General features: G+C 46.0%; 1 protein-coding gene across 3 annotated transcripts in view; it reads left to right on the top strand.

Moving 5' to 3' along the window:
* Positions 1-17,539, top strand: part of nlgn2a (neuroligin 2a) — a gene marked incomplete at both ends in the record, with an annotated part of 100,354 nt that extends 82,815 nt beyond the window's left edge. For all 3 annotated transcript variants that reach the window (XM_079214689.1, XM_079214688.1, XM_079214690.1), the window contains 5 exons: positions 10,019-10,204; positions 13,676-13,941; positions 15,008-15,161; positions 16,108-16,474; positions 16,744-17,539. In XM_079214689.1, coding sequence (XP_079070815.1) covers positions 10,019-10,204; positions 13,676-13,941; positions 15,008-15,161; positions 16,108-16,474; positions 16,744-17,539 — 1,769 coding nt within the window. The remainder of the gene's footprint in view (positions 1-10,018; positions 10,205-13,675; positions 13,942-15,007; positions 15,162-16,107; positions 16,475-16,743) is intronic.
* Between the last annotated feature and the right edge of the window lie 474 nt (positions 17,540-18,013).

Raw genomic sequence — 18,013 nt, 5'->3', positions numbered from 1 at the left:
TATGTGTGTGTGTGTACTTAGGGGTGTTTGTGTAAAGGATGAGAAATCGAGAGGGATTTGAGAAGTTGTCGTCCACACACTTATGAGGCAGGAGTCAGATTGTTTTCTTTATGCGCTGGAGATAAAGCTCTCTCTGTCACACACACACACACACACACACAAACACACACACACACACACTCACACACATAACCCTGTCATCCACACTGCCTTATCTGGCAATTACCTTCCAGTACTGAAGGCATTCGGCATAACTGACAATGTCACCATCAGAGGGAAATGCATTTTATCACATCATTTGCATATTTTAATTACACTGCCACGGAAAAAGGGGGGAAACATGAGACATCTCGATGAATGTCTGTCATGTTGTTTCACTTTTGATGGACGGGATGATCGTGTACAGCTGTGTGTGTGTGTGAGAATGCTGCGTACGCTGAGGGGGTGAGTTAGCCGTGTTGAGGCTCGGTATATCAGTCATGCAGCAGGGCGAAGAGCGCCGCCGCCGCCTCAGCGCGGGGGTCGACCCTGCGGGTTGAGAAGGAGGTTAGCCGCTGAATAATGAAACCAAACCCTTTTTACAATTGGAGCCTCTGTTATTGAACATGTTTTGATGTGAAACATGTATTACTAGTGGCTTTCCGTTCACTGCAGAACAGAGAAAAAGTTAACTTGACCAGGAATATTGACTCACAATGGAGCCATAATAACCAAAATAGATCCACACTTCATTATCGCAGGTGCTAACTGATCATTATTGTAATACGCAATGACAAAATTGTCAAATTAGATGATTCCATAAAAACCATGAGCGTTGCCAGCTGAACACAACCCATGCTGGGCTAAACTGCACCACACTGGCTGTATTCAGCGCCATGCAAACTGAGTGCCGCGCGAGGAGCTGTTACAGTATCTAGGCCATCCCAGCGTGAGCTCCGTTTGAAGTGGTGCAGCATTTTGCCAGCGCGTAGTGGCAGAGCGGAGGTCTACTTTTAGCTCCAGTGATGCACAGACACAACAGCCATTCATTCCACTCGCGAGGCGTGGAAGGCAAAAAACATGAAGAGAAGAGGAATGGCGCACGCGAAACGCTCACAGAGAGAGCTACACACACACACACAAGCACAGGCACACGCACACTGGCACACTCCTGCAGACGCACAATGAGTGTTTATCCGTTTATTTTTGCTGTTTGTTTGTTTTGCTCGGTAAATCCTAACCACCGCACAGCTGCTGCTGCTGGAGCAGACATGGACAGCAGTTTGGGGATTCATTAGCTCTTGTTTTCCTCCTCCCTCCCAACCCCCCTCCATCTCCCTCTTCCCCCTCCTTTTCTGGTCAGAAGCATTGTATAAACAGATTTAAGGTTGGACCAGGATACTGGATATGTGGAGTGGATTTCTGCACTTTTTTCATTAAATCTTATTTCTTCCTATATACTTTTTTATGTTTTAAAAATGTTGTCCGCTCCACCAGCTATGTATCAAAGTCAGTTTACTCATCATGAGGATTACTAATACTGTGCTTCTCTTTAATGGCCCAAGTGATGTCGTCAGGGTCATCTCAGCTTTTAACCTGTAATTGGATGGTTCACGTTTTTAACACAAGCCCTTCGTTGCAAACTGGTAGCATGGAGTTTGAAATCTGTGTGCGTTGACCAAAAGATTATGTTCGGTTGGATAATAAGAAATGTAGGATCCAGTGTATTTGCAGCTTTACTCATTCTAGGGAATTACGGTCAGAATCTGGTAAAAAAATATAATAAATAAACATCCGTAGGTATTTTTTGTGAAGTTTCACACTCCAAAACTTGATCAAGACTGTGTGGGTGTAGTTTGATCTGATTTGGCCGACAGTGCTGCAAACATTCACACACCTGACATCAAATGTAGCTGATTGGCGATTATTAAATGGAAGTACATGACACTTGAGCTCCCATCCACTTCAAACCAGTGGAAACAACTCAAAACCAATGGATTCGGTCAATTGAAATGACCAAACCTGTTCTCTGGCAGAAAGCTTAGTGATCACGTAAGACCACATCGCTCATGGTATGACAGGGATTGAGAAAATCAGGTGCTCAGCGACTTTTAAAGTCAGATATTGGCTAGTCATGGCAAACGCATGGAGAATCTTGAAAAGGAAAATTCTGCACCTTTTTATGTTGAATGTCCAATCAATAAACACGAGAGTGAGCCGAGTTCACAGCTACAACATCTTCTGTTCTTTTCTGCATCTGTTGGAGGCGAGAAAGAACATGCTTTTATTATTTTGACTTCTGATATCTGGTAAAGTTGTTCATCATTATGATTCATGCTGAGAAACCTCGCTCAAACAAACAATTACAGTCTTCAGGAAAAAATCTTTTTGTTCCGGCCTGAAAAGGACCTCATTAACATGCAGAAGCAAGATGTCAGAAACTGTAATGAACAACTCAGGCACCTGCAAAGCTCAGTACCAGAGCTGAACTCAATTATCAAATCAAATTAGTATATCGTTATATATTGTATATATATTATATCATTTTAATATATTATATTTTAGAGCCTAGTATGTGGACTAAAATGATGGTATTAAGTAGGTCAACACCTCTCACATGACACCATGAGTCCCAACGGTAAGACACACACACACACACACACACACACACACACACACACACACACACACACACACACACACACACACACACAATGATTCTCGTCTTCTAAAAGCATCACAGTCTTTTCAGCTGGTGTCCACCACAGCAATGACTAAAAAACAATTACCGTAGCTTTGTACAGATGCTGTCCACGCGCCCACACACATTATGCCATACATTGTGTCCGATCTGGCCCCTGGGACCCCCTATTTCACCCGCCATTACCCACTGATTGGATAGAAGCCCCGCCTCCCCAGGGACAGCAACACCCAAGGGGGCCACATGATGGATCAACAGGAGAGCGGGGACGAGGGAAGTAATACAGAAGAAATGAGACAGAGGAGAGGAAGGCTTTGCGATTCTGAGCACGTACGAACACACACACACACACACACACACACGAGAAGGATCACAGTGGGAGTGTGTGATCAGACAGGTGAGCTATTGTTCCTTGGGGTTGTAAAAGTGTTCATAGGGCAACAAAACCTGATCGATAGACACACACCTGCACTCTGTAAAGACTCTAGTTAAAGAAGGATAGTGAAATAGATACTGGCCCTTCTTCTTGACACACACACACACACACACACACACACACACACACACACACACACACACACACACACACACCTGGCAATGTATCATCTCACTTCCTCTGACTGTGTTTGTCCCTTTGTGACTCATTCTGTCTCTGTCAGAGGCTCTTATCCTTCTCGCTCCCTGTCGTCTTTCCTCTGTGTGTGTGTGTGTGTGTGTGTGTGTGTGTGTGTGTGTGTGTGTGTGTGTGTGTGGACCACTTGGACCGGCCCGTGTCGCACTCCTCAGTGCTAAACACACACACTAATACATAAACATGCATGTGCAGATTGAGGCTCACACGGCTGTACTCTGCTGGGAGCTGGCCTGGTTTCTCTTTCACCAGCGTCCACACACAAGTTTTGTCTCTCTCTCTCTCCCGCCATCTCTGTGTTGTTGTACCACACAAACACAAAGCAAACAGTATGACAACACACAGCTTGAGACGACATCAAAACACATTTGACGCAAACACACACACACACTTGCATGTCCATGACTTTGTTAAAGCGGGAGCGAGAAAGTGACAAGACATGAAAGAAAGTCCAATGACAGTGCACCCGCTATACACACACACACACACACACACACACACACACACACACACACACACACACACACACACACACGCACACACACACACACACACACACACACACACACACACACACACACACACACACACACAAAGGACAGGGCCCTATTTCTCGTACCTGGCTAAACAAAGTCAAGCAAATGTCCTAATCTCCATCTTAAATTAGCGAGATGATTGACATCAGGCTATCTGGGTTTCTTCACGGCTGATCCGCGCTGAAACGGTCTCGTTCATTTTAGCCAGACGTCAGTCGTCTGGATAAATGCGCGCGCCCGCTCCTCTTCAGAAGGGATAATAATGGAGCACTGACACCACGATGTTCTAACAGTACAATGGCAAATAAACTCAGAGGAACCTCTTTTTATTTCTCTAATGAGAAACAGGAGATGATCATGAAGGCATATGAGGAAGTCAATACCGTAATCATTCACAGCAAACGCGTTGCGAATATTCCAACGTTTTTGCAACATTGTTGCCGTGAACGCAACTTTAACATCGCCCCGGCTGCAAATATATCAGACAAGTTAAATGCGTCAGTGTTGAGAAAATGTATCGGCAAATTTGAAGTGCTTCATCACCCAAATCAATCAGATTATATTTACGAATAAATATATACTTATGAGGATATATGTACTGTATGCACGTATGAATCATGTACTATATATGTGTATATGAGTTTGAATATGTGTATGGGCGGATCAGTATGTATGCATTATTCATAATCAGAAATTCAATCAATTGAAGCAGTGAAAATAAATTGTGTGTGATTCTCTGTATTCTCATCACGATCACCTTAATCATGTTCTACAATAATGATTTGTATGGTGTACTAATAACACTGTCATATAATTATGAGTGCTTTCAACACATCCATAAGTTTCTTAAGAGCTAAATAAACTTAAGAACAGCGGCTTGCAGCGGCTGAGAAGCTCTCGTAAATAAATTATTTCTTGGCGGCAAAATCTATATCGCCGCGTACAGGAAGTCATGATGAGGTAAAGGATGGATCCTGGCGATCTGAAAGAACTCTGTCCCTATAAAACTAATATATCTAATATCGCTCCTTCATCAATGAGGAAGTAAACTGCCTTTTTTGTCCGTGGGAGTGTCCAGCTTATCCAGTGATTTTCAGTAAGCCTGCCCGGGAGCAGGTTTACATTTTTGGATGTGTTGCTATGGTGATTTATCTAAGCTTGCTTCGAGAAACCGAGAAAGCCTGACCTACGTCATCTTATCCTGACAATTAGCCCGCTAACTCAGTAAACCAGGTAGGAGAAACAGGGCCCAGGACTCCAGAGGCGAGTCAGCCTGAGCACCAGACTAAACCCTGAAAGATGGAAGGACTGAGCCACAAGGGACTGGGGAGATCTAGCAAAGGGGCATCCAATGAAAAGGAAAACCAGTGAAGGAGAAGGAGGGAGGGAAATAGTAAAAAACAAACTGATGAAAAGTTGATTTTACAGCTGTATTGCTCAAGATTTCCTCTCCGTGTTGATTTGGCGACACCTGGTGGTAAAAGGAAGTGTGCGCTACTTTTACAGCAAACACTTGTGGAGCGGATACTTTTGTCTGAAATAAAAACCCAGCTAACAGTGATGACAAACATTGTGTTTTTCAACATGAGCTAGTTGAAGCATTGAATGAGCATTAATAAAGCTATACAGTAATACAGTAAGGCTAATATCAATGTGATGAAACTACAAACAGTAATGCTGGATTACACACATCCAATATTTCCCTTGTGCGCAGGGAAGCAATTCAATGTATTGCTTGAATGGCAGAGTCCGCCACTCACAATGAAACCCTTTCAACTGAGAGGATGCGGTGCCACTTTACTGAATGTGGGCCCACGTTGCAGTTGTTTCCTCTGCTACATCAGAGGGGACTGTTGCAGAAAGAACAATGGATGAAATGGGAAATGGCAAGAGAGGAAGCAGTTAGGGAGGTGTGCAGACTGCTACCGAGCGGCATCGAGCAGGTCTCCCCCTCACACGGCTGATTGTTCACATCTCAAAATGCTATTGTTTTTCTGCTCTGGAAAGGGTGTACAGCACATGAGCCACATACACATACAAACACACACACACATCGACATAGACACACTTAAGGGTCCTGCCCTGTCTGAGGGCATAAAATCTGAATAATTTCACAGATAATTTGGTTGTCACAGCCAGGCCATAGTCATAACTGAGAGAGGGAACGCGCACCATACCAAAGAGAGAAAAGAGCGCAGTGAATCACACAAGGCCAACCGCCATGTTGAGGCCAGATTGCTGTTTGCTGTTTTTCTCCCTTTTGTCTACCTCTTCCCCTTCCCTTGTGCCATCCTGCGAGAAATGGCGCAGCAGTCGCTTGATAAACGCTGCTGTAATCACAGTAATGCACTTGGACGCCATTTTGCGAAGCTGCGGCCTCTCTAACAGGTCGGCGGCTTTCATCACCTTCGAAAGAACCTGGCACAATCTGAGGTGTGTGTGTTTGTGTGTCCTGTCGACAATGTGTGCGTCCTATCCATTATTCAGAGGCTTCGAGCCGCCCACATCTGTTCGTTTCTCCTGACGACACACACTCTCCTCTGATAGACAATAATTGCTATGCTGCCAAAGAACACACACACACGCTCACGCGGTGAGCCCCGGCACCCATGTCAACCCCAAACAATGAATTCACATGGGATATAGTGTGTTAGGAGCACCGTTTGTCACCCAGCAGGCACACCGCTCGCACACAAATCATAATCACATGTCTGGCTGCACCCAAAGTCACAGAAGCATGCACCTCTGCCGCACACAAATCATCGTGACGGGTACGGCTGCATACACACAAGAAACCTGTCTGAGATCGGTGCTACAAGCACAATGTCATGCCTCTCTGATGGCACATAAAAGACTCACCAACGCTTCATTGTGACCGCAGGAGAAACGCCCAAAAATGATCGGTCAAAAGGCGCGGAAAATTGGGGTGATTATACACAGGCTCTGTGTGTGTGTGTGTGTGTGTGTGTGTGTGTGTGTGTGTGTGTGTGTGTGTGTGTGTGTGTGTGTGTGTGTGTGTGGAAGAGAGAGAGAGAGAGGGAGGTGGAGAGAAAAGGAGGCAGTCTTCTCTGTAGTGTCAACCTTTGATCAGAGTCTGTGTGTGTGTGTGTGTGTGTGTGTGTGTGTGTGTGTGTGTGTGTGTGTGTGTGTGTGTGTGTGTGTGTGTGCGTTTGTGTTTGTGCCAACCCCTGGTGTCTTGGAGGCAGATGAAACACTGTGCCTCTATCCGGGACTCATAGAACACCCACTATCCGTCTCTCCTTCTCCTTCTCCTTTCTTCTCTCTCTCTCTCTCTCTCTCTCTCTCTCTCTCTCTCTCTCTCTCTCTCTTTCTCTCTCTCTATCTCTCCCTAACACCCCCTCTAACCACCATTCCCTACCACAGCCATTTTAAAGGCTATTCATGTAGAGCCGTGCTTTCATCTCGCATTGCGGCGTTTTAACCAGCTCCTCTTGTTTCTTTTTCTGTTGTTGTTGTTGTTGTTTCCCCCCCAAGCCTTTTATCAGATTATAGAGGAAGAGGAGGACGGGTGAAGTGGCCCGCTGCTGTACACTGACTCCCAGTCAGATGGACGCAGCGTGAAGGCGCAGGCAAGACAGCGGCTGTGGCCGTAACAAGACAACGTTATAGAATCTTTGCTGTCTGCCGGCTCAGATCAGTCGCTTCTGTATTTCAATGTCCCGCAAGCGCAGGGAACCTTCTGGCTGTTGTTGTAAGAATGGAGCAAAACGTGGCAATAGATGATCTTTTCCCGCTTAATATCCCGTACTGTGTGCAAGAAACTCCTCTGACATAGAAGTATTGCTTTGTATCGCTTTAATTAGCTTAATTGATGACCTCATGAGCACATTTGGTTGTGTTTAATATATCATGGCGATTACAGCAGGGCATTAAGCTGCTTATTCGCCTCGTGTTTGTGCTCGGCCTAATTAATGCACTCAGACATGCAGCTTGTTTGTGTGCTTGCGTTTGTGGTGTTTAAAGAGCAGCACAAAAGCCCGTAAATGTGCAATGTGCTCTCTGACATGTTGCTGATGCTACTCTTCTTTCTGTGGATCACCTGAGATGATGGATATTCATCCATGTCGGTTGTGCGAGCGGGATAAAGAGAGAAATGATGGGCAATATTGTGAACTTCACTGAGTACAAGCCTTTGCAATACAAGTGCAGCCTTTCACGGTCAAATAAAAGTAAATTCAGTGTGAATATGGACGTGTCAAATGGTGATCAGACAATCTTCTTCTGTTTGAAGAAGAGACATTGTGTATTTTATTTTTCCGCATCATGTTTTTGCCACAAGGTGACACTGTGTTCACATCCATCAGAGTAGTTTGTATCTTGTTAAGAAGTGCTGTTATTTCTGTTTGGTGAGGCCGAGCCACTGCAGCTTATCTCCACATTAAACAATCCCGTTCCTGATATGGTCATTTGTGTAATTCCTGCTACTGATTACACCTCGGTTTCAGTTACATTATTTTACATTCGAACTTACACATTTCGACTGCTGTACCATGTCACACACAGACAGAGACTCGCAGCTCGTGCCCTTGAACGCACCACGACACCTGGATCCTGAATACATGTCTTGAAAGGACTACCTGACGCCCATGTCCTGAACCAAAACCCCACACACAGTCACAACTTTCAAACTATACCTAACTTATTTTATAATGTATTAATCACAAAGGAATAGATGTATAAGGTAAAGATCCTGAGAACACTAATTAGGCACCCAGAGCTGACAACAGACGTATGTTTGGAAGGATCCAAGCATCCGGCTGTATACAAGTGTTTAACCTCTACTGTATAGGCTTAATGAGCGACCTTTCCAGCTCACCTGCCTTTAATAAAGCTCTAATTAGAGTCCCATTAGGATTTGAGAAGCCGCCAGTTAATGGGCACTTAAACAGAAAAGATTGAGGTCTTTGGTGGAACAATCGAACGTACTCAGCAGTAATAATGAGAGGCAAATGTCAGCGAACAGAAGAGGTAAGCCATTATTACAATGCTCGGGTGAATCAGCAAGTGTTTTTTTCGAGAAACTTTGAGGACCGTTATCGTTAAGAGACTGACAAAACTACTCTCAATGAGATCAAAGTATCGAACGAGTAAAGAATGTGCAACCAGTGCCGCGTGGGCACATGTTCAGAGTAGCATTAGTCCAAGTCGTCCTTACATAAGCAAATTAAGCATCTGCATTATACAGCTGTGGCAATTGTCAACAGATCCCCTGAGCCAAAAATGTGTTAGTACATTGCTTAGTATGTTTTGATTTCCCCACTGAAAATGTAAATCTTTTTGTTGAATATATATATATATATATATATATATTTTTTTTTCTTCTTCTTTGTTTTCTTATTTTTTCAAAGGCTCAGTAATATTTTTTTTAAGTTTAACGTTTTGTTTTTTTTAAGTTTCTGAACAACAATGGATCACAATGGCACAGTGGGAAAACAATTTTGAATAAAAATAGCAACATAAAATGCCATGACCATCACAAGTTTGCGGAATTTAAAAAGAAAGACATTGAACAATTCTAAATTCCAAGCACAATGTTTCATCACTTGTAATCCAGTTACGGATGTGATTCAGATTAGGGTCACCTATTTTTCTGGGAGTGCAGGCTGCTGTACTGCGAGTGGCTTTGTGTAAAAGTCCCCGTTCAATGCCATTAGACAGAGTACACGCCATTAAGAGGAGCTGGGAATGCAATTTCGTCTCACTTCCTTTGCTTTCTCTGTGTTCCGTCTGGTCTGTCACTCCTTGTTGATGAAAAGCGGGTTGCGCACACACACACACTCACTCACTCACACACACACACACACACACACACACACACACACACACACACACACACACACACACACACACACACACACACACACAGACACACTCAAACATACTTGTTCTCATGCAATTCCCTATCAGTCAAAAGCTGGTTTACAGGCCAAAGTAGGGAACATTTGCCAGACAGGTACTAAGTATTAAATGTACTGATACTAACGTCATTTTGTGTCTCTCTTTTCTCTCTCTTCTCCTCCCATCCCTGCATCTTCTTCTATACCCCCCTTTATTTGTTCTTCTCCCATCTGTCCTTATCCCTCTTGTCTCTACTAAATACCTTCCCTCACCTTCTTCCTACACCCACCTTTATCCATACGAATACCCCAGGCTTTCTCAGCACAGGTGATCAGTCGGCGAAGGGAAACTACGGCCTGCTGGACCAGATTCAGGCCCTGCGGTGGCTCAACGAGAACATCGGCCACTTCGGCGGAGACCCAGATAGAATCACCATCTTTGGCTCCGGAGCTGGGGCGTCCTGCGTCAACCTCCTCATCCTCTCGCACCACTCGGAGGGTAATTTAAGACCCTTGCATTGTGTTGTTTGTTTGTTTGTCTCGAAACAGAATCAATTTTTCTTTCTCCAAGCAAAATGTTCCCCCCGGTCACGGGATTCCTTGAGTATCGTGATTCGTCGTGTTTCTTGTGATTGATAAAAGCCGGGATCCGTCCCTGTGAATTAACCACACGATGACACATGGGTTGTGGCTGCTTGCGCAAACTCCACCTGGTCCTTTAATGTTTCAGTCCTTGGCGTAGATCAGTCCTCGCTAATCCCTGAATAGCCACAGTGCCTATTTACAAACCGCCTCTGTGTATTTGCTCTATATATTTCATGGAAACAAACAGCGATGCACACCTGCATGTTCGAATTAACCTTTAAAACTCCTCAACAAAAACAAGAACGATTTCCTGTATTTGTTTCTGGAATTACTTGTGTTTTGCTGAGCATAGTATATTTATTATACTATATATTTGACCTATATGTGACCCATGTAAATGCACTCACAGCGGCGAGGCTCTTCCATACCCATGTGGTCAGATGGATCCTCAGCGAGCAGCATTTAGCCCAGAAATCGTTAAGTCCTGTGATGTTCGCTTGACGCCTCTATCCTCAAAGGAAAACTCTGCGTGTCCTCTGACCTGAAGAATTGAAGCAGCCACGTGGCTAACGAGCGAGTCCGGGTTCGATACCAGGTGATGTCGTTCACGTCTATGGACGATAAATAACTCTGGAGCTCCAACGTTTCCCCACATTGCCTGACTTGGCGAGCGCTCCTCGCTCTGTTAGCACTCCACTGCTCTGCAGCACAGAGGCCCTACCTCCGTCGAAAGACTACATCCGCGCGACCTCACGCTCCCCATTACCAACAACACACCCCGAGGGCTAAGTGTTAACACCGTACCACCAAGAGTGAGCGGGCCGCGGACCAATCGACTTTGATCTGAATTGAGATCAGCGTGGCTGACGACCCGCAGCCAAACGGTCACGCACTCGCCGCCTTTGATCATGCTGTTCTTGAAGCTGTCCTCCTCCAATCGTAACTTCTCTGTTCTGTTCGCCGCTCAAGGACTCTCCCTCAATATCTCTCCCCTCTGTTCATTTTCCATCTCACTCACACACACACATGCGCACACACAAAACAGGACGGAAACAGGGAAGAAATGGTGGGTGAGGAGAAAGCGAGAGATTAGAGAGAGCACGTTAACATAACCACTCATCTGTTTCAATAACCACTCTCTGCGTGTGTGTGTGTGTGTGTGTGTGTGTGTGTGTGTGTGTGTGTGTGTGTCTAACGGGCCTCTGACTTTGACTCATTATGTGCCTTGAGAAAAAATATGTGTATCATTGTAGATTCCGTGAACGTCTGTGCACTGCTGCATTTCACTGTGTCCATTGAACCACTGGTGTGTGCTAACCCTTCACACTAACCCAGGCACACTCGACCGTTCCCCCCCCTTGTTGGCAGATGACCCACTTAGCAGTAGAAACCTCGTAGTACCCAATTGTGATTATTTATATCCTGGTAACCGTGGTCACAAAGTGTTTGTGATTAATACAAAGCACGCTTCCCGTGTGAAAATTGTTATTTTTTTAAGAAGGCCATAGGAATCAAAAATTGGAAAAAATAAATATTCCAAGTGAAATCCCTGTGTTGCAACCCATTAAGCACTGCTGTGTATGACAATATTAGCATATCTGGTATTAAGAATGCCAAGTTGAAGGTGTGGAGTAACCACTCGATATTGTGCATGGAGGAAAAGCGTTACATTAAAAGCATGCTTTCATTTGTTTGGGAATAGAGGACTAATACCACTCTCTTGTCTGTGCATTAATGGTGCTAAGTTTGGATCATTTCTATTGCCGCCACATGGCTCCGGCTCACCAGAGGGAGGGTGCTATGCTTCCACGCCATCAGCGGTAACTGTCGCATGAACGCAGTGTAAAGCGGCAGCCCGTGAGCTATCACCAGCAGGACACACAAACTGGGACTCACGTGCACTAACATGCACAAGGTCATCCAGCACAGAGGAGCAACACAGCTTAACTTAACATAAAGGCAGGAAGCAGCTAGCCGGGCCGTCTCAAAAAATGCAAAAATAAACACTAGCTGAGCTGTTACCTCCCAGCTCCAGGTCCGTACTTAACGTTCAGACATGAGTGTGGTGTAAATCTTCTCATCTGACTCTGTTAAAGTAAATGAAGGAGTGTATAATTGTAGACTTATTGTACACAAGCTCTCTCCATTCAAAAGTCACCCAATGCCTGTTTGTGTGTGTTTTAGATAGCGACCAGAACGATTGATAGTCATTGTTAATTTTTCAGGGCAGCCCCCACTTTAGCAACAGAGGGACCCTCACAGTTGGCGAAGCCTGTATTAACCCCTTGTCTCCTGTTGCTGACAACCAACCCCCTCAAACTGCCGCCAGTCCATTCTCATGCCTCCGCTTTGTCATCACCCCATCGCCATCGCCATCACCGTCGTCCTCGTCTTCGTCACCGTCTAACATCAGCCCTAAAGACGCCGCCTTTCTGTCATGCTCACCCCCTCCCCTGTCCCCCGCCAGGGATGCCAGGTAAGGAGTCTGTCATCCCCACGCTTAAGGGACACCAATCATGTCAACAACACAGAGTCACAAATCAAGCCCGACAGCAGAGCCGCACGGGATGGATAGTGTGATGGAAGCGATAGACAAGATGGAGAGAGGGGGGTTGTTAGTGATACTGATATGATGAAGGGCGGGGAAATGCAGAGGGGACGACTGCATCCGTGATCTCCTGTGTTAGAGGGAGCAGGAGGAGAGGTAATAGCATTGTTGAGGGAGGAAATAAAGGAGAAAGAGGACAGAAGAAACTCTGACATAGCATATCAGAAAAAAAGAAGTAGTCAAATTTAAGAAAGTACAGAGCAGGGAAGTGGCAAAGAAAAGTATTTTGAAGACGAATGAAACAATACCTACCTCCCACCTCTCTCTTCGTCTGCCTCTTCCCCCCCTCTGACTTTCTCAGTGCAGATATGAAGGTATGGCTGTTTCCAAGCTACTTTTTACTATAATTGATTTCCCAGAGAGAGGGGGGTGCTGCGGCTCTGCTTAATAATTAACTGACCAATCTTTAGCCCAGGAGAAGGGAACGAGAAAGAAAAAAGTAGCGCGAGAGGAAACGAGTGAGGCAGGCGGCGTCTTAACAAGCCGCTTGAGTGGTTGAAACAGCACAGAACGGGCAGAATAAGGAGAGAGAGAGAGAGACAAAGAGGAAGCAAGTGGGGGGAGAAACACAGCCAGGGAGAGAGAGAGAGTCTGACAGAAGAAACAGCTAGCACAAGAAAGAGAAAAATGGCTCTCTTGACATCTCAGATAAGCCTCTTCTTCTTCTTCTTCTTCTTCTTCTTCTTCTTCTTCTTCTTCTTCTTCTTCTGCTGCTGCTGCTTGGTCATATTTACCTCCGCATGCAGTAATCCTCTGTCTTTTTACCTGTCCTCTCAGGTCTGTTCCACAGAGCCATAGCCCAGAGTGGAACTGCCATCTCCAGCTGGTCTGTCAACTACCAGCCCCTCAAGTACACCAAGATCCTGGCCCGGAAGGTGGGCTGCACCTACACAGAGACGGCCGACCTGGTGGACTGCCTGAGGCGCAAGAACTTCAGGGAACTGGTGGACCAGGACATCCAGCCAGCCCGTTACCACATCGCCTTTGGCCCCGTGGTGGACGGAGACGTGGTGCCTGACGATCCGGAGATCCTCATGCAGCAGGTGAGGGTCCAAAGGTGGCACTGCAGATGTGGCCTGGGCTGTTTTTCTTATTTTGCCAGTAGAGTGAGCTGAGCTGTGATGACACACCAGACAGTGAGAACATGAAGAACCTGTTGCAGTGTGACCTTTCCACAGAGTGTGTGTGTGTGTGTGTGTGTGTGTGTGTGTGTGTGTGTGTGTGTGTGTGTGTGTGTGTGTGTGTGTGCGTGTGTGTGTGTGTGTGTGTGTGTGTGTGTGGAGGGGGTCTGGCGTTGACATTTAAAAACTGGTGTGAATTCACATCCTAAAACGCTGTCACACATTCCCTCGGTGGTATATTCTGGTCCCTTCGCTCACAACTTTTTGGGGCTTGTGTTCGCACGTGTGACAGTTACCACGTCTGGGTTGTGAGCACTTCTCAGCCGATGAGGTCACACCGTATTTTATTAGAGCAAAGAAAATATGATAGTCTAAAGAATAAACATCATTACACATGTGTGTATATATATATATATAAAGATATATAGATGCAGCCACAATGTCACATTTTAAATACACATGACTATCTCTATCCTAATATTGTTTTCACTTATCAGTCACTTAAGAATGTTTAAATGCCTCACATAACAGGAAGAGAATGAGACAAAATGAGGTTAAATATTAAAATAATATATATTTTCCAGCTACTTTTTCATACCAAAACAATGTATAATCGATAAAAAAATCAGAGGATCAAAAAGTTCAAAAGATGGGGGAAAAAAAGCCACATCCCAAGCGACTTCAATGTGTAATAAACTGTCTATAAAGACTTAAAAACTCCACTAGATCGCCGCTTACAGGTTGCTCAGCACTGTTTTCAAAGAGCATATCTTATACATCACACCTAACGTATTTGATGATGACATATGGCAGCATGAAAGTAGAAAACGTCTTGTCTGTCTCTTGCTGAGCTTGTACCAGTGGTCCCACAACACAAGCTATACATCAGCACAAAGATGCAGATTTACAACAATGGCATAAATGCCACACACAAAATAGAAATGAAGCTGATTTGACTCAACATGTTCTTTCCCTATTGCGCCACCAGGGGGAGTTCCTCAACTATGACATCCTTATAGGAGTGAACCAGGGAGAGGGGCTGAAGTTTGTGGATGACAGCGAGGACAACGACGGCATCTCAGCTGCAGCTTTCGACTACACCATCTCCAACTTTGTTGACAACCTCTATGGCTACCCCGAGGGTGAGGATTGCCAACATTATACTCTTTTCATATTATGTCATCTGCCGCCTCTCAGAGAACTTTGCAGTGTCATCCTTTTCCTATGCTTATGAGAAGTCCCATTGGAGAAAGTCTTCCTGGGGACGACACACATTCAACTGAAATTAAAGGATAAATCGGCAAAATGAATAGTAAATGGCATAAATAATTACCCCCATGCGATAACAACCTTAACATATGACAAAAAATAAATATGTTTCCTGATACTCTAGCACATTACACACATTATCATGTTTACTGGACGTAAAATACACCAACAGCAACTTGTCAAATACTACAGCTCCCAGTTGAAATGCAAGTCTTTGCAACAATATGTGGGCAGAGAATGAGAAAAGAACAAATATGTGAGGCCAGCCCAAGTGAATAAACCAAGACAGGCATACTAAAGAGATTGCCTATCATCGAGATTATCTTTCACCACGGTGGGTCTGTGCTTTGGCCTTTGAGGCTCCGTGGGCACTAATGCTGTCTCTCATCAACCCCCAGGCAGCCGGCTCCCAATCACAGCGCTGTTGTTCTTAACAGATCCGCCCGCGAAGCCCTCGCAGCGGGCCACAGTCAAAATACAGACACATTTGGATAATGCAGTCACGCTTCCTCTCAAGTGCCTGTCACTCATTCGTCACCCTGACGGGGCATATTTCTCTCTTTTGCCCTTTGTGTCGCTCAGGCTGTCCTTTCAGATTCTCGCTCAGCTATATCGGTTTATCCCTCACACGTGCATACAAACTCAGGCGCCTCTTTCTTTTCTTCCACAACCCCGCTTCACATCTCTTGACCACTCTTATCTCTCAAATATGTTTAAGCTCACTTTCCTCCTAACGTGTCACAATTTTTTTCTCTTTTTTCCCTTTGCCCTGTTCTTTTTCCCCCTATCCCTTTTCCCCTCCCGCCTTTCCTCCTCCAGGCAAAGACATCCTGAGGGAAACCATTAAATTCATGTACACAGACTGGGCGGACAGGGATAATGGCGACATGCGGAGGAAGACGCTCCTCGCTCTGTTTACAGACCACCAGTGGGTGGCGCCGGCAGTGGCCACCGCCAAACTCCACGCAGATTTTCAGTCGCCCGTTTACTTTTACACGTTCTACCACCACTGCCAGACGGAGACGCGACCCGAATGGGCCGATGCCGCCCACGGAGATGAGATACCGTACGTGTTTGGTGTTCCCATGATCGGTGCTACAGATCTGTTCCCGTGCAACTTCTCCAAGAATGATGTGATGTTGAGCGCTGTGGTCATGACTTACTGGACCAACTTCGCCAAGACTGGGTAAGTCTTTCTGATGATTTTATTTCATAAAGATGTAATAAGGTAAACTAGCTAGTGTAGTGCCTCTCCAGTAGTAGAGTTAAAGGGTCTTCATCTCAAAGGGCTGATCTCACTAACCAGATGTTCGTAGCATTGTTCAAAGTTTAGTGTCCTGTCTTAAAACTTAAAACACAAGGGTGTATTCAATGTTTAGATGTCAACGCATTGAAGAAATCTTTGAGTCCGATGATTAAATCTTTGACTGAGATGTCCCCTCTGTCCTCCATTAGGGACCCCAACCTGCCAGTCCCTCAGGACACCAAGTTCATTCACACCAAACCCAACCGCTTTGAAGAGGTCATCTGGACCAAGTTCAACTCGAAGGACAAGCAGTACCTCCACATTGGATTAAAACCTCGTGTTAGAGACAACTACAGGGCCAACAAGGTGGCCTTCTGGCTGGAATTAGTCCCCCATCTCCATAGCCTGCATGAGGAGCTCTTCCCCACCACGACCCGCTCGCCGGCAGGGCCTGGCCAAGACACCTTCATATCGCCCCCTCGCCCTACCCCTGACCCGGAGCTCGAGGGTTCGGAGCGTCCGCGGCAGGAACTCTTCCCTGGAGACCCCCGGGACTACTCCACCGAGCTGAGTGTGACAGTTGCCGTGGGGGCGTCGCTCCTCTTCCTCAACATCCTGGCATTTGCCGCCCTTTACTACAAGCGCGACAAGCGGCACGAGATGCGACGCCACCGGCTGTCTCCTCAACGCGGCGGGCCTGCCAACGACCTGGCTCACAGCCAAGAGGAGGAGATCATGTCCCTGCAGATGAAGCACTCGGAGCACGACCCTCACCACGACATGGAGCCTCTGCGGCCCCACGACATCCTGCGGCCCGCCTGCCCGCCCGACTACACACTGGCGCTGCGCCGCGCCCCCGACGACGTGCCGCTGATGACGCCGAACACCATAACCATGATCCCCAGTACCATCACCAGCATGCAGCCTCTTCATGCCTTCAACACTTTCCCCTCCACCGGCCACAACAACACCCTGCCCCATCCCCACTCCACCACCAGGGTATAGTAGGGACTGGCACGACGCAGCGCCACCGAAGGACCAGGAAGACTGGCTCTGGCACTGATCTAGAACGGAGGCCTCTGGATGCGGGCCTCTGTTCTGTTCTCCTATTCTCTTTCCACAAACAACTCCACCTCCTCCATCGTGTGCTGTCAAACTCAGCAGCTCCACTGGTGGCGTGTGGAGAATCAACTGAACTGCACGGCAGCAGATGATCAGTTTGGGGGCGATTTAGATCGTTCACAGATACTGTTTTCAAAGGTATGCTGTTTCCAGACTAAAGCCCCGGACACGAGTCAAAAGGACAAATACTTTTCGGCCCTTGCAGTTTTCATCCTCTTCTTCTTTTCTCTCCCTGGCGTGTTACGTGCATTTATCGTTTTTTTTTCTACTGTGTCTTATCCCCGCTTTGGTCTTCTCATTCATGTGATTCGTTCCCTCTCCCCAGCGCTCCTTTGCTCCAGAGACTCACAAACTACT

The sequence above is a fragment of the Taurulus bubalis genome (assembly GCF_910589615.1).
Source record: "Taurulus bubalis genome assembly, chromosome: 3".
NCBI classification, from domain to species: domain Eukaryota; kingdom Metazoa; phylum Chordata; class Actinopteri; order Perciformes; family Cottidae; genus Taurulus; species Taurulus bubalis.
The sequence above is the reverse complement of the archived record's forward strand: the minus strand, read 5'-3'. Positions and strand labels throughout refer to the sequence as shown.